Genomic DNA, 24,383 nt, shown 5'->3' with positions numbered 1-24,383 from the left:
ATTAAAGGCTGAGCTGGCAAATCCTCTTTTAGTGGCAAGTTTCATTTGAGAGACGAATTCCTCATTCATTATTAACTAGTTTAATTCTAAGATAACACAATTTTCCTTAGCATGCAAAAAAATGTTCTTTCAATCATGACATGCAAAACTATGTGTTTAACATGATATTCATAAAAATGTTGTACAAGTAACTGGAAAACATTATGCTTTGACAGTAAGTGGCAAGTATTGCCACACTGACATTTTAGTTGCTAATGTGACTCCATGTCTCTTCAGAGGTGTTGGTAGTAAATAAGGGTTTACAGCATTGTGCCAAAATAGTTCTTCCTACAGAACTTTAAGGGATTTCACTGGTCATCAGTCTGCACTGACATCAGCTCCTGTGTGACAGTCATCAACCTGGAATGTCATCAGCAGGTTGCAATAATTCAGCTTCATTCAACTTCACTTCATCAGCAAGTGAACAGCATGATTTCAAGTGTGTGGGCACATCAAACAGCAGGAACAGGCACAGTGTGGTCGTCTTCATCACTACATAGGTTGTAACAGCATGATTTCAAGTGTGAGGGCACATCAAGCAGCAGGAACAGGCACAGTGTGGTCGTCTTCATCACTACATAGGTTGTAACAGCATGATTTCAAGTGTGTGGGCACATCAAGCAGCAGGAACAGGCACAGTGTGGTCGTCTTCATCAATACATTGGTTGTAACAGCATGATTTCAAGTGTGTGGGCACATCAAACAGCAGGAACAGGCACAGTGTGGTCGTCTTCATCACTACATTGGTTGTAACAGCATGATTTCAAGTGTGAGGGCACATCAAACAGCAGGAACAGGCACAGTGTGGTCGTCTTCATCACTACATAGGTTGTAACAGCATGATTTCAAGTGTGAGGGCACATCAAACAGCAGGAACAGGCACAGTGTGGTCGTCTTCATCACTACATAGGTTGTAACAGCATGATTTCAAGTGTGAGGGCACATCAAGCAGCAGGAACAGGCACAGTGTGGTCGTCTTCATCACTACATAGGTTGTAACAGCATGATTTCAAGTGTGAGGGCACATCAAGCAGCAGGAACAGGCACAGTGTGGTCGTCTTCATCAATACATTGGTTGTAACAGCATGATTTCAAGTGTGTGGGCACATCAAACAGCAGGAACAGGCACAGTGTGGTCGTCTTCATCACTACATAGGTTGTAACAGCATGATTTCAAGTGTGAGGGCACATCAAGCAGCAGGAACAGGCACAGTGTGGTCGTCTTCATCAATACATTGGTTGTAACAGCATGATTTCAAGTGTGTGGGCACATCAAGCAGCAGGAACAGGCACAGTGTGGTCGTCTTCATCACTACATCGGTTGTAACAGCATGATTTCAAGTGTGTGGGCACATCAAGCAGCAGGAACAGGCACAGTGTGGTCGTCTTCATCAATACATTGGTTCTAACAGCATGATTTCATGTGTGAGGGCACATCAAGCAGCAGGAACAGGCACAGTGTGGTCGTCTTCATCAATACATCGGTTGTAACAGCATGATTTCAAGTGTGAGGGCACATCAAGCAGCAGGAACAGGCACAGTGTGGTCGTCTTCATCAATACATCGGTTGTAACAGCATGATTTCAAGCGTGTGGGCACATCAAGCAGCAGGAACAGGCACAGTGTGGTCGTCTTCATCAATACATTGGTTGTAACAGCATGATTTCAAGTGTGTGGGCACATCAAGCAGCAGGAACAGGCACAGTGTGGTCGTCTTCATCAATACATTGGTTGTAACAGCATGATTTCAAGTGTGTGGGCACATCAAGCAGCAGGAACAGGCACAGTGTGGTCGTCTTCATCACTACATCGGTTGTAACAGCATGATTTCAAGTGTGAGGGCACATCAAGCAGCAGGAACAGGCACAGTGTGGTCGTCTTCATCACTACATCGGTTGTAACAGCATGATTTCAAGTGTGAGGGCACATCAAGCAGCAGGAACAGGCACAGTGTGGTCGTCTTCATCAATATATCGGTTGTAACAGCATGATTTCAAGCGTGTGGGCACATCAAGCAGCAGGAACAGGCACAGTGTGGTCGTCTTCATCAATACATTGGTTGTAACAGCATGATTTCAAGTGTGTGGGCACATCAAGCAGCAGGAACAGGCACAGTGTGGTCGTCTTCATCAATACATTGGTTGTAACAGCATGATTTCAAGTGTGAGGGCACATCAAGCAGCAGGAACAGGCACAGTGTGGTCGTCTTCATCAATACATTGGTTGTAGCAGCATGATTTCAAGTGTGTGGGCACATCAAGCAGCAGGAACAGGCACAGTGTGGTCGTCTTCATCAATACATTGGTTGTAACAGCATGATTTCAAGTGTGTGGGCACATCAAGCAGCAGGAACAGGCACAGTGTGGTCGTCTTCATCACTACATCGGTTGTAACAGCATGATTTCAAGTGTGAGGGCACATCAAGCAGCAGGAACAGGCACAGTGTGGTCGTCTTCATCAATACATCGGTTGTAACAGCATGATTTCAAGCGTGTGGGCACATCAAGCAGCAGGAACAGGCACAGTGTGGTCGTCTTCATCAATACATTGGTTGTAACAGCATGATTTCAAGTGTGTGGGCACATCAAGCAGCAGGAACAGGCACAGTGTGGTCGTCTTCATCACTACATCGGTTGTAACAGCATGATTTCAAGTGTGAGGGCACATCAAGCAGCAGGAACAGGCACAGTGTGGTCGTCTTCATCAATACATCGGTTGTAACAGCATGATTTCAAGCGTGTGGGCACATCAAGCAGCAGGAACAGGCACAGTGTGGTCGTCTTCATCAATACATTGGTTGTAACAGCATGATTTCAAGTGTGTGGGCACATCAAGCAGCAGGAACAGGCACAGTGTGGTCGTCTTCATCAATACATCGGTTGTAACAGCATGATTTCAAGTGTGAGGGCACATCAAGCAGCAGGAACAGGCACAGTGTGGTCGTCTTCATCAATACATCGGTTGTAACAGCATGATTTCAAGTGTGAGGGCACATCAAGCAGCAGGAACAGGCACAGTGTGGTCGTCTTCATCAATACATCGGTTGTAACAGTAGAAAGCAACACTGCAGCCATTGATCAATCACATGGCAACACATTTCCAGGAATGTTCACATTTGCACTCTCAGGCATCTCAAAATCCATCCAAACACACACCAGCTTAACTGACCAGTCGATATCCATCCTAATTATTGGAATATGAGAGGAAAATGGTTCATCTTATTCCATAGCCTCCTCCTGCTGTATACATAAGACTCAGTAATTGTCACAATCATAGGAAGGAGCTATAAAAGCCATTTATAGACTAAAGTCATCATCCTAAAAGAAGCCTGATTGCTGATCAGGTGACAGACTACCAACAACGATCACAGTCTCTTTAAGCAGCCATCTTTGATCCAGCTTAAACAATGTTTGTCTGCATTGCGATCAGAACTGCCCAGCAGGCTACTTACTCAGGTCCAAAGGGGGAACCACGCAATCAATGACGTCTTCCATTACACTTAGTGCCCATTATGAAGGAGCATTCATTACATTCTGATTTATTGTCAGGAAGCGTTCTTTACCAAAGCAGGTCTTCCATTTCAGAAAAAATCTTTTAATGGTGATAAAAACATAGGCAACCCAATATGAGAGGTATCAACAGTATTCTTATTAATTATCAGGACAATCCTGTTCGTTGACTTTGTGTTTTTGTTTAGGTTTCTACACACTCACAACTGAAGTGCTGACTACTATGTTAAGATGCTTTTCACACAACAATATTTCATGGTTTCTGAGAAAATCATATATGACAGAACAGCTATACTCAACTTGCATGGTGCTCATATCCAGCTCATGGTTTGCTCATGGTGCTATGTAGATTACTAGTCGTGGTCATAGGACTCTTTCCCATACTTTTTGAACTCCCAGGGAACATACAGCCACAATGAACTAAACTCTCACAATGCCAGCACATTCTCATGGGTACCCATTTTACTGTTGGTTGAATGGAGACAATGTGGATCAAAGCATCTTGTCCAGGAATACTATGTAAATGTGCCTAACTCAGGATATCAACCTTGGTGCCTTCACTTGGGACTGAACTTGATAATATGATTTTAAAAAGTTTAAAGAAAAAGAACCTAACAACGTATACTGATTATGACATTTTGCCAATATTTTAGTTTCTATATTGATAAGCAGTCATATAACTGATCTACTTGGTGGTGGAAATTTCACTTTCTTCCTCAAAACAATAAAATTAAACAAAATGTACTTCCATATTCTATTTTATTTTAAAGTAGATCAATAAATGAAAGTGTTTCTTCTCCATCTGAGATGGTGTGAATTGACAAATTTAGGGTTTCATTTAAATAATGGTTTAGAAAAGAACACAAACATGTTCAAACTACAAATATTTGAAACCAATCACAATACTGTCAATGTATTTTTTATGTAAAGAAAATCTATGGCACACAAAAAGTAAAATGGCCTGTTCTCATATTTTCAAAAGAAAAAATTGTCATTAAATAGGTTGTGGAAGAAATTCTTTTTAAGTCACATGTTTTCCTAGGTTATAAACAAGAATGCAGAAAACTTGGATAAATAAACACATACTAAGAGTAAGTTGTCTGGAAAACACAAAATGAACAGGAAACTAGCATTGTATGACAACCTGTCTAATCTGCATTACACACTGACATCTGTTTGATTTCCTCAGGGTCTGACTAGGGAATTACAACATGGTATTTGCATGACACTATACACAAGTATACACAAGTGCAACATTACACATGTACCAAAACTAAAGCATGTACTGCTTGTGGCAAGGCTACTCCCTTGTAGAAGGGTGTGCATGGTGACCCAGTCCATTTAAGTTTGACACTTGTAACAAGATTAATCATCTGAGATGCAAACACCTACTCTGTATCAACTTCTGTGGCTAACAAGTAAGATGTATTGATACAGAAAACAGTTATGTTAATTTTCTTAATTAAGACTTAGATCTTGTACTGATTCTGTCACAAACTGTCATCATTTGAGCAATATTTATGGGGCTGCTATAAACAGAGGTAAGGTAACTGTTGTATCACTGTGACAAGGCAACTGTATCACTGTGACAAGGCAACTGTATCACTGAGTGAAGGCAACTGTGTCACTGAGTGAGGGCAACTGTGTCACTGAGTGAAGGCAACTGTGTCACTGAGTGAAGGCAACTGTGTCACTGAGTGAAGGCAACTGTGTCACTGAGCGAGGGCAACTGTGTCACTGAGTGAAGGCAACTGTGTCACTGAGTGAAGGCACCTGTGTCACTGAGACAGGTTGTTCTTAAATGGAAACACTCAGTCAATTGCAAATGTTGTGAACATTTGGATGAAGTTTGCATCAGCTTCAGAAAATGGACAAGATTGTTGTCATCTGTCCCAGACAACCCGTACATAAGGTGAGATCAATAATCAGTTTATCAGTCACTCTTGCGGGATTTAATTCTCAAGAGAAACTGATAAAAATGACAAAAATCAATATAGTGATGGAAACCATCTCATAAGAAGATATTTCAGGAGGAAGAATATCACCTTAATGCTTTTTCTGACCTCAAGAATTAATCACATACTGTGATGAAATACTACAACAAATGTCCTTTATTGCCATACTTGCATCCATAGGCAGCCATCGTTGTGATCACTAGTTTGGCGAGACTAAAAAGGCAATGCACTGATGTAGCTAACGATAGGCTACTTCATATGGAGATGGTGTACTTTCTTAGTGAGATATACCCTGGGAGAGAGCTAGTGTGTTTAGTTTTCGTACAAAACCTGAATTTCACTTTGTGAAGGTCACTTCTATTGCTTAATGTTTTACATTGCTATAGCAGCAGAGTTAGTGAGTTCAATCTCATCTTGTTTAAATCCATGTAACAGCTAGCTGTTATGAATCCATATGCATCAAGCACAATAAAAGAAGTTGTTATCCATAAAGAGTCTTACTTTCTTGTGACTCGCCATACTTCTAAAATGCCCAGCAAAAAGATCATAGTGTCAGCAAATTAACCAGCCAATCGGAAGCCATCGTTACACTTGAGTGCACAGCAACCCGCTATGACTGGGTTCGGTCTGCCAAGGGTTTCGTTTCAAGGGAAGTAAGCTGAAGTACAAAATACTGCACTTTGGAATCGCGATTGTACGTTTACAGTTTTGTTTATTTGATTTTTTACAAGCAGCAATGTATATTATATGTCATGAATAAGTGATAATTGTCTTTTAATCATGTTTGATTTTTTGGTTGCATGTGACCTGTAAGAGAACAATGGCAATGTTCTGCAGATGGTAGGAGGGTTTAAAACATTCCTGTAAGGGAAAGTGAACAGGGATTTTGTTGTAATGAGTAATAATATTAGCTATGAGGCTGTCCTACCCTTAAATGTATGTATACATAAAAACTGGCGTTATAAATATTCACTTCTATATCCAAGTTGTAACATGATCAGGTGTGCGATTCTACCTGATGTCAGTTCACTGGCATCTCTTTCTGATGAAGGCTGGCTCATGTCAAAGGTCCTTGAAGGTCACCCTATATAACCTCAATTATATGGATGTGAGTAGCACTGGAAAACTGACGAATAATGTTGTTATAGTTTTACTTTATCTGCTTGATAAAAATACCCCTGTAATTGCTATTTTGCGACTGCTCCTGTGTACATACTGATAAACAGATTTAAACAACTGAAAAAAATTTCAGGTGTCACCATGGATGGCACATGAAAGTTTCACCATCATGGAACCTAGGCTTGGGTGAAGATGACGACACTGACAATGTCTGACTCACAATAACACTGTATTGTCCATTGGCCCTTTACACGTATTTGATTTCCCATCAAAATTCCTTGAACAAATATTTGGAACTGAAAACAAATAATATGCTGCCTTCACAGAATTTATCACATTCCACATTCAGTCTTAAAAAGTTATATTATTAGAGCTTTGACACAACGGAAGAATCTCTAAGGGAGATCACCATTTGATTTTGGTGCAACAATGATTAGTAGAATTAGTCTTCCTGTATGGTCTACACACACATTTCAATTCACAGTCAGTAAAATTCCACTGGGTCACCATGTCTAAACTCAACCACTACATGGTCACAGACTGTCTGAACTCAACCACTGCATGGCGACAGACTGTCTGAACTCAACCACTACATGGTCACAGACTGTCTGAACTCAACCACTGCATGGTCACAGACTGTCTGAACTCAACCACTGCATGGTGACAGACTGTCTGAACTCAACCACTACATGGTCACAGATTGTCTGAACTCAACCACTACATGGTCACAGACTGTCTGAACTCAACCACTGCATGGTGACAGACTGTCTGAACTCAACCACTACATGGTGACAGACTGTCTGAACTCAACCACTACATGGTGACAAACTGTCTGAACTCAACCACTACATGGCGACAGACTGTCTGAACTCAACCAGTGCATGGTCATAGACTGTTTGAACTCAACCAGTGCATGGTCACAGACTGTCTGAACTCAACCACTACATGGTCACAGACTGTCTGAACTCAACCACTACATGGTCACAGACTGTCTGAACTCAACCACTGCATGGTCATAGACTGTCTTAACTCAACCAGTGCATGGTCACAGACTGTCTGAACTCAACCACTACATGGTCACAGACTGTCTGAACTCAACCACTACATGGTCACAGACTGTCTGAACTCAACCACTGCATGATGACAGACTGTCTAAACTCAACCACTGCATGGCGACTCGGACTGAACTCAATCACTGCACGGTGACAGACTGTCTGAACTCAACCACTGCATGGTGACAGACTGTCTGAACTCAACCACTGCATGGTGACAGACTGTCTGAACTCAACCACTGCATGGCGACTCGGACTGAACTCAATCACTGCACGGTGACAGACTGTCTGAACTCAACCACTGCATGGTGACAGACTGTCTAAACTCAATCACTGCATGGTGACAGGCTGTCTGAACTCAGCCACTGCATGGCGACACTGACTGAACTCAATCACTGCATGGTGACAGACTGTCTAAACTCAATCACTGCATGATGACAGACTGTGCAAACTCAATCAGTGTATGGTGCTAGAATGTTTGAACTCAACCACTGCATGAAACAACAAGAAGTTACATTCTTGTGACATGATGCCTTTCAGAATAAATTGTGTATCAACAAAGTCTTCCTGGTACAGTGTAGGTTTTTCAGGTGCAAAATGTCTGTAGCATCAAAATACATGACTAAATGGTCTGGCCAATATGGAACAACAGTACTTATGTCCTCATATCTGGCTTAATTCATTCTATTCCATGCTATATATATATACACACACCAATTTAACAAAAGTGCTTACCTTGGGCACGCGGGCATATTTCCCTGTTCGTGTATCTCGTATCTGGGAGATATCAATAAAATCCATCTCCTGAAAAAAAAAACAAAAAACAAAACAAACATCAAAAGTGAAACAATAAGAATTCTGTAGGATTTATGATTTGCACAGATTCAAATGTACCAAACAACAGAATACATTGTACTTTAAGCAAACCAAATGATGTAAATCGTGATATTTGAATACATGCCTCAGATGACATTAAAGGTGTATGAATAATACACACGCTCATCATAGGCTGCATGCTGTTACCTAGCATCACATTTATACCACAGTGAGATGCATGTATCATACAATAACACAATAATACTACACACAGCTAAATGATATTTATATAACAGACAGCTGCATGATATCATGCATTAATTCCGTATGAAAGAGAGAACTGCATGAAATTCAATAATGATTCTGAGTTCTACTCCAGATCACTGTACTTATACTGTTACCTGTAAGTATTACAGTAATACCATGGATACCTATGTTGATACGGTTGGTTACCTATAGCTGTACCAGTTACACCAGAATAAGATTCATGCACATTCAGTATTACATCAAAATGATTTAATTCATAAAATCTTGTAGTTTCCATTTTGTTCCTATTTGTATCAATTGGCCACGAAATAAAACTATGATAAATTGTTGACATCAAAGACTGTTGTCATTCAGAGATAACCTGCTAAGCCTATGCAACATATGTCATATTTGGGATCTCACAAATTCCAAAGTAAAAGTACAAATTCCAGCACTTTTTCGGTTGAGTCCCATGCGGGATTCGAACCTGCACCCTCAGAGTCAGGCACCTAATCGCCAGCATACAAAGTCAGCCGCCTAGACTGCTTAGCCACCGCGACTTCCACTGTCAGGTTTCTTTGGCAAGTTTGAATCATAGCACACGTTATTATTGATACAGGACATTTAAAACTTTACTCCAACCTGAAAAATATTTAAGGTATAAGTTCATAAAATTTAGACTAGGTTTGCTAAATTTGATGAAGGAAGGAAAATGGTCATTCAAAGGAAGCAAAAAATCCGTCCATTATGCAAAGATGCAGTAGATAATAAAATTCACTTCACTTTTGTCTGTAAATGATATGCTGACAGTAGAAAGAAATATATACCAGATTATCACCTGTCAAACCTGTCATTTGCAATGAATAAAATATCAGGAATCTGTCATTGTTTATAGAATACGCCAGTAAGTTAAGAAATGAATTACAGAAAAATTAGTCACAAATGACTTGTAAAACAAACATTTATGTATAACTTCATAAACTGTACGTGGGCTGGAGACCTTGAATACAATAAAATTCTTGTCTCGACTTCTGAGGTATATTATAAGTTGTTCACTGGTCGCGAGGGGGCCATGGGTACATGAGCCATGGACCCCTAGGGACCAGTGAACAACGTATTTATCTTACCGTACATCTGAATTTTAATTTTGAACTGTTTGAAGCACTTCTGTTGAACTTGAGGCGAATCGCCATTTTGAAGACGATACAAGGAACAGATTTAGAGTGATCTCCCTTCCATCGATTTTCAACCGCAAAACATCGGTAATTTCCATGCTTGATGCGTAATTCAATGTTATTCGAGGCAAAGGAGTACAACCATGAAGCACCTGAAGACTTCAGAATTCCCAGCGGTGTACATTGAAAATAATAGAATAGCGCTTAGCCAATCGGAAAGCGACATTCATGTGTAGATTAAGATAAAATAAGTTGTTCACTTGTCATGAGGAAGGCATCGGTCATGTTCCCTGAGCCTGAAAGGCAAGGGACAAGTAAACAACATATTTATCTTACCAAACACCTCAATTAATATTGAACTGTTTGAAGTATGGGTATTGGATCGTACACTTTAACCAACCTATGTGAATCAAATGATTTGAATCTTGCATCTTGCTATCTTTCCCATATTTTTTTTTTTAAAATCATTGTGATGTAATTCCCTTTATCCATGTTCACAGGGACTACATTTCAACGTTTTGCCAACATGCATCAGTTGGAATGAGAGGCAAATTCTTCCACAGCCATTGCTAGATTTTGCAGACAACACAAAGAAAAACACATTTAGAGTTATTTCCCTTCCATCAATTTGCATTTGCAAACAAATTCAATAAGTTCTGTTTATCATTCATGCTTCAGTGTTATTTGAGATAAGTACTACCACGAAGTACTGAATGAGTTGCTACTAGCAGCGGGGTACATTGCAATTTATCTTAACTCACACATGAATGTCGCTTTCTGATTGGCTAAGAGCCCTTGTATTTTTTTTCAAAGTACCACGCTTACAGAAAATGTATTTTTTTCAATGTACACTGCTGGAAATGCCAAACTCATTTGGTTCTTCATGGTAGTACTTCATTATCTCGAATAACACTGAATCATGCATGATGCATGGAAATTACCGATATTCTGCGATTGAAAGTAAATGGGAGATAACTCTAAATTTGTTTTCCTTATGTCATCTGCACAATGGCGACGAAATGATTCGCCATACTATGAGGCTGTACCAGTGCTTCAAACACTTCTCAATTAAAATTCATGAGTTCAATAAGATAAATATGTTGTTCATTGGTCCCTCGGGGTCCATGGGCTCATGTACCCTTGAGGTTTGTTTATGTTGAATCACAGTTACATGGTGTTATCTAGTATCCCTGTTGAACCAAAATCATTTACATGGTGTTATCTTACAGTCCCATTACACCAAAATGAGTTATATGATGTTATCTAGTAGTTCTGTCTATTTATACCAGTTACATGGTGTTATCTGGTAGCCGAGGTGTTGAACCACAGTATGGCACATGGTGTTATCTTGTAGCCCCATTACACCAAAATACCGTTTACTATGTTAACCAGTAGCTCTGTTTAACTATAGCCAGTTACATGGTGTTATCCAGTAGCCCTGTTAAGCCACTGTGAGTTACATGGCATTATCAAGCTGTTATCTACCTAGCGTTATGCTATATACCTGGAGTTACACTGATTGAGCTATTTTCTTTCAACAAGTTGAGAAATACGTTAAAATATTTGACAACTGTTTAGGTATGCTGCTAGTATCTGAAGAGCATTTCATCAACAAATTTCATTCATTCAAATTACACTGGACTAAGATATCACAAGGACTATTTTAATATGCATGCATAATCAAAAGATATGCATGTCTTCATCAATTTTCTTAACTATCCGTCACCCAGGTTTTTCACCAGCACTCATGAGACGTCATAGCACTGCAAATACATGCCCATTAGATATGACATTACAAGTGTAAGGTTTCAATTTCATTTGATGATTAATAATCATGAAGCATAAGTGACCAAAGAACCCTGTACAGGAAGTGTCCATAATTCCATTACCTGAACAAGAATTGTGATACATCATCCACACTCACTTCATTATCATTCATTTAAAGATGATTCTTCGGACAATTTTTTCAAGACTGTGGAGCACCAAATTTACATGTTCAATGTAAACAGTGGTGTGTACCACAAGGCAACTATTTCCAAATGTCGGTAGCAACTTCTTGATTCAATTGTATATGCAGGAGCCACAAAGAAATGTCAGGATGAATAAAACAGTGGAACCAAGTCTGTTGCCCTAAGGCAAGATGCTTTTTAATTTACATTCTCAAATCTCTTGGATTCCTCTGGGGAAAAACGTAATGAACCATGATTTAGTGATTTGCAAATTACGATTTTTTGTAGTGAATTCTTTTCGCTTATGTGATGTCAGATTAGCTTTCAATTACATCTCTTGCCAGTTATGTTATTTATGTTTGATTAGAAAACTCATAAATAGGAAACAACAAGCTCTGAGTTTGTTTCCATGACTACTTCACAGTTGATTCTTCTTCACAATATCTTATATATACTGTGTCTATTAACTTAAGTTTTATCATTTGTAAGAAATACAGCTGCAGATCTAGTGTTTAGCATACAAGTGATACCTCCCAATATGTCAGTATAGCTTCTTGATAAGCAACCCTTATCACGCTCACATGCTGGGGAGAAGGTTTGGCCTGGATGGGTGGTTGACTGGCTAATTAATCAATGTGGTGAATGATTTAACATTGCAATGAAGTCTCATAGAGTCCTTACAGGTGAAGGAAGTGGCTAACTTGACTTGAATAATCAGCAAAGCACTTCTGCCCAGGACTACCAATGCATTGTACAATGGATGTTTTAACTTTCTTCATGTTTTCAGCAAAACACAATGCATTACATACTATAGTAAATATATATGACAAGAACAGTCATATAGGACAGTTTGGGTTATCAACTTCAAGTGAAAAAATGTTGATGTGTAACCTTCAGTAAATACCTAAAACAGAAGATAAATATGACCATCAAGCTAATAGTGCCGCAATATACATTGAAGCTTTAGTACTTGAGGAATATTATTTCTATCAGAACAGTTGAACTAGGTCAAAGAACCAACTGTGAAGTTGTGAGAACTTCAAGCACTTTACTTTCAATGTGGCTGCAATGATTAAAACTAAAGCAACCAAACTGTGAGCAAGACAATCATTCCTGGATTATCAAGTCCACAAGTTGGGTTTTTGTAAAGAAAATATTTAACCTATAATGGTTCAAAGTCATCCTAGAGCTGATGAACATCTCCTGTAATCTCACTTTCACTTCACATCCGGCAACCTAAACCATTGTCAACTTTCAGGGGTATTTCTGATTTGAACCAAACTTAATAACTGGCTTGTCACTTTTGAAAAAGTTCAGCATAACCTGTCTTTAATTTTAATTTTCGAAAGTTTAACATTTCGCTACAGAATTTTGGTCACCAAAAACTGCTAGATTTGCACTCTCCTGACATGTCCTACATCACCATTAGGACCAAGTTCATGTATCATTTGAATTTGGATCACATAATGAAACAGAAATGTTTTCTTCACAAGCAGATTTGGGACAAACTTACACAAAACCCCAAACGGACAATGCATAATATTGAAGAAAATTTAGTCAATTAAAACAGGAATATTTTAAGTGTGCACAAAACATCCAACAGCCTCCTGATGTCTGAGTGGAAAATGGATGAAACAGGGTCACTTTCTTCAGGCTGTATCCACTGTGAATAATTCATCAGCTAGGGAAAAACTTCCAAGACAAATTACCATACGATCAGAAAATAAAGGTTGTGTCTTAAATAATTTATCAAATTATCAATGAACATATTTTACTGTCTCAGAAAATACACTGAGTTTCATTTAAGGATCAAAATAGAGAGGCATGTTTTTGCAAAGTAAAAAGTTTGGTGAATATGAAGCCATGGAAATCCATATTTCTGACAATATATGTCAAATTATGAACCCTGATTTAGTCAGCTGAAAATATGACATTGATTGTCATATTTTTTCACATGTGAGAGTGACTGCAATGAGAAAGTTTACCTTGCTGGATTGGTCCTTCCAGTAGATGATGTAGCCATTTGCGTCTGTTTTCAGGGTTACATGAGATCCAACTGTTGAGCTCTGGAAACAGAGACATTTATGTGAGCAATACAGATAACCATCTTGTTGACACAGTTTTAGATAGACATGGAGATCAAGGTAACATGAACAGTTTAACATTTCATCAGTAGCTTCAGCAAAACTAGACCTATGTGAGAATTCTGCATGGAAGCTCCAGTGTAAGTGGCTTGTTCAACACTGGATGTGTCAGCAAGTGTCTGAAACATTTTTATTCTTTTTTTTTTCATAAGTGTTATATTTTTTTCAAAACGTAAAGGGTCAGCCACATAGAGAGTCTGAGCATCACTAAACATAGGCGCACAGCTAAATGTCACGATACGGCCAGCCATCTGTTAGCATCAAGAGCTGTATGTCAATATTAACTCCACATCATCATTGATTACTGATGAGATGAAAGATCAGACTCATTAACAAGCAATTAACATTGCATCAAATGGTCTCAGAGCCACATGACACGGTGATGGATATTACATGTGCGTTTCAATTACCACGACTAACTGGGCAGAAAGGACTGATTCAATGAGTCAACACATGCCTGTTTGATGTGTATTTAACTGCATGATCATTAAGCATAAGGAGAAAGGAAGTCATCAGTCAGTGATATCAATAAATATTCAATGTTTGTTACGCCAAGAGTAACATCCTGGTAGGGGATGCAAGAGAGTTTCATATTTTCCCTAAACAAAAGATGGTCCTGCAAATGGTCTGTGGAATGATGGGCTGTGCCAATCTGAATTCTTTCAGAAAAGCAGCTGACACATTTGAAATTCAAAAACAGTTTGAACCATGCCTTTTTTAAACTGTACAGACATTCAGTATGACATGAAAGCCTAATGTAATTTCTCATGAAAGAATGAGGCTAGATTTCTTGCAATTCAGATTTGAAAATACTAGCTTGAATGTTGATTCATTCAGTTGAAATAATCATAGGGACAAGTCACTAAAGTTTTAGTCAAACCAAATCATAGTCAGTCTTTCAGTGACAGTGACAGGCTGACTTTTCATAATATAATTACACCATGGAAACCTGCATTATCTCAGATGAAACAAGATGAAATGCAGCTACATGGTCTCCGTACCAGGATGGGTAATGGTTTGGAGTGCCATATATGGAAGGTATCAAGAGATAGCACCCTTCCATATGATCAGTCTGATGACATCTGTAGCCATGACCTGTAAACACCATCAATCTGAATACCCCTGTAGTCATGACCTGTAAACATCACCAATTTAATTACCAATTTGATTACACCTGTAGTCATGACCTGTAAACACCATCAATCTCATTACATTTGTAGCCATGACCTGCAAACATCACCAATTTGATTACACCTGTAGTAATGACCTGTGAACACCCTCAATCTGAATACCCCTGTAGTCATGACCTGTAAACATAATCAATCTGAATACACCTGTAGCCATAACCTGTAAACACCATCAATCTGAATACACCTGTAGCCATGACCTGTAAACACCATCAATCTGATCACATCTATAGTCATGAACTGTAAACACCATCGATCTGATTACATTTGTAGCCATGACCTGCAAACATCACCAATTTGATTACACCTGTAGTCATGACCTGTAAACACCATCAATCTGATCACACCTGTAGCCATGACCTGTAAACACCATCAATCTGATTACATTTGCAGCCATGACCTGTAAACATCACCAATTTGATTACCAATTTGATTACACCTGTAGTCATGACCTGTAAACACCATCAATCTGATCACACCTGTAGCCATGACCTGTAAACACCATCAATCTCATTACATTTGTAGCCATGACCTGTAAGCATCACCAATTTGATTACACCTGTAGTCATGACCTGTAAACACCATCAATCTGATCACACCTGTAGCCATGACCTGTAAACACCATCAATCTGATCACATCTGTAGCCATGACCTGTAAACACCATCAATCTCATTACATATGTAGCCATGACCTGCAAACATCACCAATTTGATTACACCTGTAGTCATGACCTGTAAACACCATCACTCTGATCACACCTGTAGCCATGACCTGTAAACATCATCAATTTGATTACATTTGTAGCAATGACCTGTAAACATCACCAATTTGATTACCAATTTGATTACACCTGTAGTCATGACCTGTAAACACCATCAATCTGATCACACATGTAGCCATGACCTGTAAACATCATCAACTTGATTACATTTGTAGCCATGACCTGTAAACATCACCAATTTGATTACCAATTTGATTACACCTGTAGTCATGACCTGTAAACACCATCAATCTGATCACACCTGTAGTCATGACCTGTAAACACCATCAATCTGATCACACCTGTAGCCATGACCTGTAAACACCATCAATCTCATTACATTTGTAGCCATGACCTGTAAACATCACCAATTTGATTACACCTGTAGCAATGACCGGTAAACACCCTCAATCTGATGACACCTGTAGCAATGACCTGTAAACACCCTCAATCTGATGACACCTGTAGCCATGACCTGTAAATACCATCAATCTGATCACACCTGTAGCTATGAGCTGTACACATCACCAATTTGATCACACCTGTAGCCATGACCTGTAAACACCATCAATCTGATGACACCTGTAACCATGACCTGTAAACATCATCAATCTGATCACACCTGTAGCTCTGTAGCTATGACCTGTAAACATCATCAGTCTGAAAACACCTCCCAGTTAACATCACATTACTGGGTCAGTGCTGGCATCGTTCTGGCCTATACTGTTGGTACTGGCATAACGTACTCCAGCATAGAGCCAATATTGGACCAGTGCTTATTTTCCTTTAGTGGCCCATTACAGGCAAAACTGTACACATATGGATGGTTCCTGTAAACACAACACCACAATGCTGTACTGGCCCAATACTGGCCCAATAGAGGCAGTGGGGAATTGTGGGAGATTATCTCAGGACCATGTCGTCTGCACTAGAGAGGTGGCCAAAAGGTGGAGGTTGACACTTTCCATATTTCTGAGAGTAAACTGATTTAATGTGACTCTAAATAGTAACAACCTTTGTCTTGAATCACTTGTAAAGACTACTTTTGCTACACAAGTTAAGTGTTAAGCTAAATTTTGAATACCGACATGCAGTATAAATTTTGCTGACACAAGAGCATTTTGAAAATTGTAAACATTTGGTCATTCATCATATATGTCATGTTTTTAGATCACGCAAATCCTGTTTGCATATCTAATTCAAAAACATGAGTTCAATTCAGGAGGAAATAAACTCATATTTATAACATTGTGTTTTGTTTTGTTTTTCTCCTTCCGATTATTTTTGTTTGGTATCAGCTTGCTTTAGCCTGTAGAAACGGTATTAAACTTATAACAGGGCCAATGCCGGTCAATCTGTAAAGGGTCAGTTAGGCAACTGTTACGGCTGTATACTGGGTCAGAGTTCTCTGCCTGTACTGGGCCAGTTCAACGCCAGTGTGCAAAATAGTACAGGCCCAGTTACGGAATGCCTTAAATGGGCCTGATGCTCTGACTTCACTGGCCCAGTATTGACCCAGTTACGTGATATTAGCTAGACTGTAGCTCTGTAGCTATGACCTGTAAACATCATCTGATCACACCTGTAGCTCTGACCTGTAAATATCATCAATCTGATCATTCCTGTGACTCCGTGACCTGTTACCTCTGAATCAGCACAATTAATAGAGATACACATACATATACCTCAAGGAATACTGCAAGACATGTTTGTATTTCTTTCTTTGTCACTGTTTCTCTGAGTATTGCATGTGGAAGGAGGGAAACAAAATGTGTTGCATCAGAAAGATTTGAGATATCCATCAAGCCTTTGTTTTATGAAATATAAAAGCACAATGGCTATGATGGACAACTGGTCCATAATGCAAATTCTGCAAATTGAGTGAAAAAGCATTATTTTGTAATCCCGATAACTGGGACAAACATTCTCTTGTTCTGTATTAAAATCACTGCAGCAGCAAAGAAAACCAAAGCATTAGTCCATACACTTAGAATTTACTCCAAATTGAGTCTTCACTCAATAACCCACAATAAGAATAATGAGGGCAGACATCAAAATAGAATTAATTTACTCCACAAACGTATCATCTTCGTTACCTGCCACAGCACTCTAATCTATCAACAATTCAAGGGAAAAACATGTTTTATTAATTTCCTCTTGCTACTAATCCATCAATTAAATGATGGAAAGCTGTTCCACATATGAAAAATTCATACAAGCAGATGCACATTTTAGCATTGGTTACCTTATCATACTTCTTGTAAAAATGTGGGAGGTAGCAGCTTTTTTTCAGATTTCTGGGCCAAATATGCCTTTTTGTTCATGCCTTGGCAAGTGAATTGTGTGAAAAGTCTATATAGTCTAAACAAAATGAATAAATCAACATCATCATATTACGTTCACTGCTTGCAAAGTATTGACAGAAACTGGTGTCATTGACAAAAACTGCTGTTGACCGAAACTGATGCTTAGCTTATCAAATACAAAAAGAAGCACAAGACAGTGCCCCTGTGTCCCATTTTGACAGTCACTTGATGTTACTATGATGGGATCAGTCTGAAAACAGTAATTTCAGGACTATTCCACACTGACTTGCTGTACTGAGTGAAACTCACATACATCCAGGAATCCTCATTTGCTTTAACGGCTTTCAAGCAAGAGTGTCACTGAGACAAAATTAATCTTAGAAAAAAAACAAAAACAATGAATGTATTAAAGGCAGATTAAAGGTCAAAATCTGAATAAATCGGTATCTTCAACAATCACAGCTATGACTCACTCTTCATCACAGATTAGTGTCTTCTGCAACTGCGCCACCTGTGACATGGTGGAAATTTGCAGAATTAGATGGAAGGCAACATACAGATTGAACAATAGTTGTGTAGTGGTGATGCACAATAACCTCGTTAAGTACTGGGAATCATTAAAGCTATTGTAAAGATGTTGAGTCCAGCTCTCCAGAAGACAAGTAGAGAAAGAAGTCAGACCAAAGTCACAATTAAAATGCAGCTAGAACCAAAATACATATGAGGTGAGTAAGTGAAAATGAAATTTTAAAGGCATATCAAGGTGAAAAACACAAATAAATGAGATTTACGAATTATGCTCATACTGGGAATGAACATTGTCATGACAACACTTTAACTACTAACAAGGTTCCAACTGTGCCACCTGAAGTGGAGGAACCTGAGGTTTTATTATCCCACTATGTCCAGGCAGCCTAAGTGAATATTCAGATGTTAAACAGTCATCAAGATGATGATTGATGTCTAATTCCCTTACATTAGTACATGTCTGCAGTCTCCATGGGGACATCTCCCAGCAAGTATCTATCACTGATCCATAACATGGGGTGAAACTTGGAGGGGGTACTGCAGAGAATATTTAATATTGCAATATAATGCAAGTTTTTTTTAACAACAACGGTGAATGGTTCTTGAGATATCTCGCAAACAAGCATAACATGCAGCTTAACATGCAGCTTAACATGGTCAGAATCTTCAAAGTATCGTCACCATGACTGTAGAAATTATGTCTAGGTCACCAAAATCACCAAAAGGCCCTGCGCCTTCCCCTTCATAAAGCTTGGTGTTGAATATGAAAATTATCTAGCAAACGGTTCTTGAGATACCTCGCTGACTAACTTAGCATGCAGCTTAACATGATGAAATGTTTTATGTGTCATCATGACCTTGAAAATTAAGTGGAGGTCACCAGAATTGGCTGGGCCCTGTACCTTCCCTAGATAAAACTTGGTGTTGAGTATGAGGAAAGTCTTCTGAATGGTTCTTGAGATATATATCATTGACAAGGGTAAAATGTTAAAGTCCCCTTGTGACTTAGAAATGACAGTCAAGGTCACCAAACCTAGATAAAGCTTGGTGTTGAACACTGTTGAACATGAAGAAAATCCTGCAAACAGTTCTTGAGATATCTCGCTGACAAGGGTAAAAGGTTAAAGTCCCTTTGTCACTTTGAAATGATGGTCAAGGTCACAAACCTGCCTGGGAATTGTCTTATATTCTGATGAACCTAGGTACCAAATATGAAAAGAATCAAGTCAACACTTCTTAAGATATTCAAGTTTGGACAGACGGACAGAGCATAATACTAAACGCATGGAAGGAAATAATAACAGCTGCCACAAATGAAGCAAAGAAAGGAACAATTTAACATCACCACAGTGGCTATTAGTTTGAACTAGTTTCTCCACTCTCAGAGCCCTGGGATTTTAGACAGCGACTGCTCAGGACATATCAGAGATGAGTGGTCATTTATGGGTAAATATTTAAAACATTCACATCCAAAACATTAACAACAAACTAAACTTAATTTATCTTCCTGTGGGAAAAAGGAAATATTGGAAGAATTGAGAGTGTTTCTAAGTTTTCCAAGTGCAAGTCAGAATATCAGTTTTCGGCATATCAGTTTTCGTTTTCATGTCGAACCAGTAAATTGGTTATAATAGGTCAAACATCACCAGTCTTGTCTGTAGCCTACACAGACATATGGTTTATCAGACAAACTTCACATAGATGAAGACACACATTTATTTTTCTTTCAAATAAATTTTGAAATTTCGTCTTGTGACGCACAAGTACTTTGACTATTAAGTCACATCATTCAGAATGACATTGATTCATCAAAATGTTCTTATTTCATATTAAAGGTGTCAGGATATTTCACATGGTCAGTGTTGGAGTGGCTTTTTTCATCGAATTCCCACCTAACAAAAACAGTTACTCTGCACATGTTCACTGAAGAAATAAACAATGGTGTCAGTATCATTATTTTCAGTCCTGACGAGATAAAATGCCAAACTACAAAATACTGAACACAAACCATGATGAATGTATACTTCTCGCATGTGACAAAATGTCTGCTTGTACAGTCAGAAATGACATGAGAGAAACAGACAAAGGCATACACTGGAAAAGTTTACAAAGCTTTACTGATAACTGAAGCAATAAACAGGATTTGGAATCAGCCAATTAGGCAAGTCCTAGTTATTGAGCCCCAGGACAATGATAAACTCTGCTAACCTGGTATTTTTCATGTTTGACTGGAAACACATTGCCAAGACTCAGCGTAGGAACTACTTTCATTAGCTGGACTGTAATCACTCTTAAAAGACAATACTGCTACAGTTACCAACATAAACACTGCTTTACACCTTAGTGATATTCCAACTACAGACGTGTATGAGACATACAAAGCAATAATAACAGCAATGAGTCCTATAAAGGTACATAGCAACATGAGGTATAAAACAATAATAATTACACAGCAACATGAGGCACACAACAACTTGACAGGGTACACGGCAACATGAGGTACACAGCAACATGAGATGCACAACAACCTGACAGGGTACATAGCAGCTTGACAGGTACACAGCAACATGAGATACACAACAACTTGACAGTGTACACAGCAACATGAGGCATACAACAACTTGACAGGGTGTACAGCAACAAGAGGTACACAGCAACCTGACAAGGTACACAGCAACATGAGGCACACAGCAACTTGACAGGGTGCACACCAACAAGAGGTACACAGCAACATGAGGTACACTGCAGCTTGTCAGGGTCCACAGAAACATAAGGTACACAGCAACTTGACAAGGTACACAGAAACATGAGGTACACAGCAGCTTGACAGGGTACACAGAAACATACACAGCAGTTTGACTAGACAGGGTACAAAGCAACATGAGGTACACAGCAACTTGACAAGGTACACAGCTTGACAGGGTACACAACAGCATGACGTACACAGCAACTTGACAGGGCACAGAGCAGCATGAGGTACATGAATGAGTGAGTGAGTGTATCGCAACATCAGACACAAGAAATGGGGAATTGAACCCCAATCTTGCATTCTTATGTGAGTGAAAGAGAGTTTGATATAACAAAGCCAGCTGGTGGCAGATGTCTTTAGATGAATTTTATGTATCAGATCATAAAACATGATAAAAAGCAGATGCACCAAAAGGCCATTGTAACATTTTTTTTAAAATGACAACAGACTAAGTGCATGTTACAGTCCCATGCAAGTGTAAATGTATAAAGAACAGAAGAGAAGGTCAGTGAGTAACTGAGAATAAGAGTGTATCATTGTGAGCTCTCTTATATCAAAGATAACCATAGCCTTAATCACACTAATGGTAGCTCCCATTTGTCTTGTAATATAAGACAATGCCTTCTGCATTTGGACAAAACAAATTACTGTTATTGATGTGTGGAGAAACTTCTAATACACATGCATTTGAGACAGAATCTTATTTTCACATCTCATTAGATCATGAAATCCCACTTGAACATAACAGAAATATATATTGATTAATCACGTTTGAGTTTTTATCCTGACCAAACGTAATCTCAAAAATCCATTCTTGAAGAAATTCCTTTAAGTACTGGAAACTCTCCTCAGCACTTAGCCATTTTACAAATGAATTGGTATGCAAGTTCTTAAAATAACATTAGCACAGGTTGGTTTGATTTTTTGTTAGTGTTTTTGCTCTATTTGGCAAGTTTATACTCACAAAGGCAATTGAGCCAGATTACCCTTTGGTTTTGCACAATTACCAATCCCATGGGCAATCCCGGCATAGTGCAGAGCTACATGAAACACCACATCAGGCCTTCAATGAGGAAGGATGAAAGGACACAACAACTGACGCTCTGCCTAATTCTATAACAACCAAGGTCCTAAGAAGACAGCTTTAACAAGTGTCAAAACGTGTTCAAAACAAAAATTGGTGTGTATTTATCAAGAGGGAATGTAGATATATGAATCTACTCTGAAACAATCACAAGCTTCACCCAATCCAAACTTGAACAGTTGTAGACGTGTAGGCTGCCTGTGGCCAGTGTGTAGTAGCCAAGCAGCTGAGACATTAGCCCATCATTCTAAAAGCTTGCAGTTAGTTCCACCAACAATACATTTTGTGAAACCATGATATGACATCACTGGAATATTGCCAGCATTTAAAATTTCCACCTCTTCAACCGTCTGGAACACTCTATTTCTGCATGTTCAGTCACATTTCAAAACTATCGCGTCCAGTGCACATTATCAGACAGGTTCTCTTGAAGTCAGTTTGAGGCATTAAAGGTATTTATGATAATTATTTTTAACTACTTATGACTGGACATTTAGAGTTATGATAACCAATCACAAGTGTACTTTCAGTTTACCTACATTCAGTGCATTGCCTGTTAGCCCTATGTAGTTCATCGTGATGCTCATAAAAAATGTGAATGGAGCTTGCACAGGTTGGAGATGGCAGTCGCTATAGTAAAGCTACACAATGTTACAGAAATGTGTCTGGCTTCCTGCAGTAAACAATTAAGAAATCTGATTTTTTGTGCTTTGTTTTTTTGGTTGCTGTTGTTGAAAACCTGACAGGCAAGTTTGTATCTGGATTGGTAATATTTCAAAGTAACCAGTTCCCCTGTAAGGCTTGGAATTTTGGGAGTTTTAAACACCGATATTGCTGAGGAGTCATAAATAACAACTGACTTGCACCTACATCAACAACAATATTGAGAGCATGATGATACCTGGCAGTGAACGAGTGAGTGAGTAATGTTGCATCAATATCACAGACGGGGAGTATACGGGAAAGGTATACTGCATCACGGGCAGGAGAGGGCCAAAATATACTTTAATGAGGATCAGTTTGTTGCAGAATATGTAAGCTTAATGCTGTACACAAAGTTCATGCTATGAACTCTGTACCATGGTGTGTTTGCTCCAGGATGGATCATCTCAGGCTACCTGGGCAAAGCTGGAACAGCCAAAAGCAGCAATCCCCTCTACAACATGATGCGGTGAATACGCCAAGTTGTGGTCAATACATTGATACCATAAGGGTCATCAAGCAGACAGATCATCTCCTAAGATTGTTGTATCTCAAGGGTGGATAAGATGGCTTAGACATATGGACGGCATTTCATCTTGTGGATGATCCAGCTACAGATTCAGCTGGACAAATACAAGCACTTCCTGCTGCACTGATATCCTGGAGGATGCTGGCTCAGACATTGAAAGGGTCAGGTGTCAGGTTCAGTAGTCACAGCATGACCTTCCCAAGTGAAGAAATGAAAGTTATTACTGATGCAGTGAGAACTGTGACTCCAGTTTTGACACAGCTGCCTGTAATAATCACGTAAGGACATGATACAGTCATCCCTCGCCATAACAAGGGTCTTGGGGTCACGAGTAATTAGACATCCGCGCTATAGCACCTATTACATAATGTGGAACAAAGGCCAAGTAAAATCGCATTTTCCAAGGACATAACAAAACTGCTATTTTGTGTATTGTGCCTTGTCAAAACTTTATTGTATCACTGAAGGTGGAAATAAACTTTGAAAATGAAAACGTATATATGGAATAGGGTAATGCTGTTCTCTCACGGTGT

At 39.1% G+C, this 24,383-nt stretch overlaps 2 protein-coding genes across 3 annotated transcripts in view; both read right to left on the bottom strand.

The window, feature by feature from the left end:
• The window catches only part of LOC137294654 (ral GTPase-activating protein subunit beta-like), a 374,261-nt gene that overhangs the window by 178,187 nt on the left and 171,691 nt on the right, over positions 1–24,383 (bottom strand). The window lies entirely within an intron of this gene.
• LOC137294986 (1-phosphatidylinositol 4,5-bisphosphate phosphodiesterase beta-1-like) overlaps positions 1–24,383 on the bottom strand; it is a 133,755-nt gene that overhangs the window by 57,042 nt on the left and 52,330 nt on the right. For both annotated transcript variants that reach the window (XM_067826222.1, XM_067826223.1), the window contains exons 2-3: positions 13,846–13,926; positions 8,410–8,478 (exon numbers count right to left, since the gene is read on the bottom strand). In XM_067826222.1, coding sequence (XP_067682323.1) covers positions 8,410–8,478; positions 13,846–13,926 — 150 coding nt within the window. The remainder of the gene's footprint in view (positions 1–8,409; positions 8,479–13,845; positions 13,927–24,383) is intronic.

The sequence above is a fragment of the Haliotis asinina genome, chromosome 8 (assembly GCF_037392515.1).
Source record: "Haliotis asinina isolate JCU_RB_2024 chromosome 8, JCU_Hal_asi_v2, whole genome shotgun sequence".
In the NCBI taxonomy this organism is placed as follows: domain Eukaryota; kingdom Metazoa; phylum Mollusca; class Gastropoda; order Lepetellida; family Haliotidae; genus Haliotis; species Haliotis asinina.
Note: the sequence above shows the minus strand (reverse complement) of the source record. Positions and strands in the feature narration are given on the sequence as shown.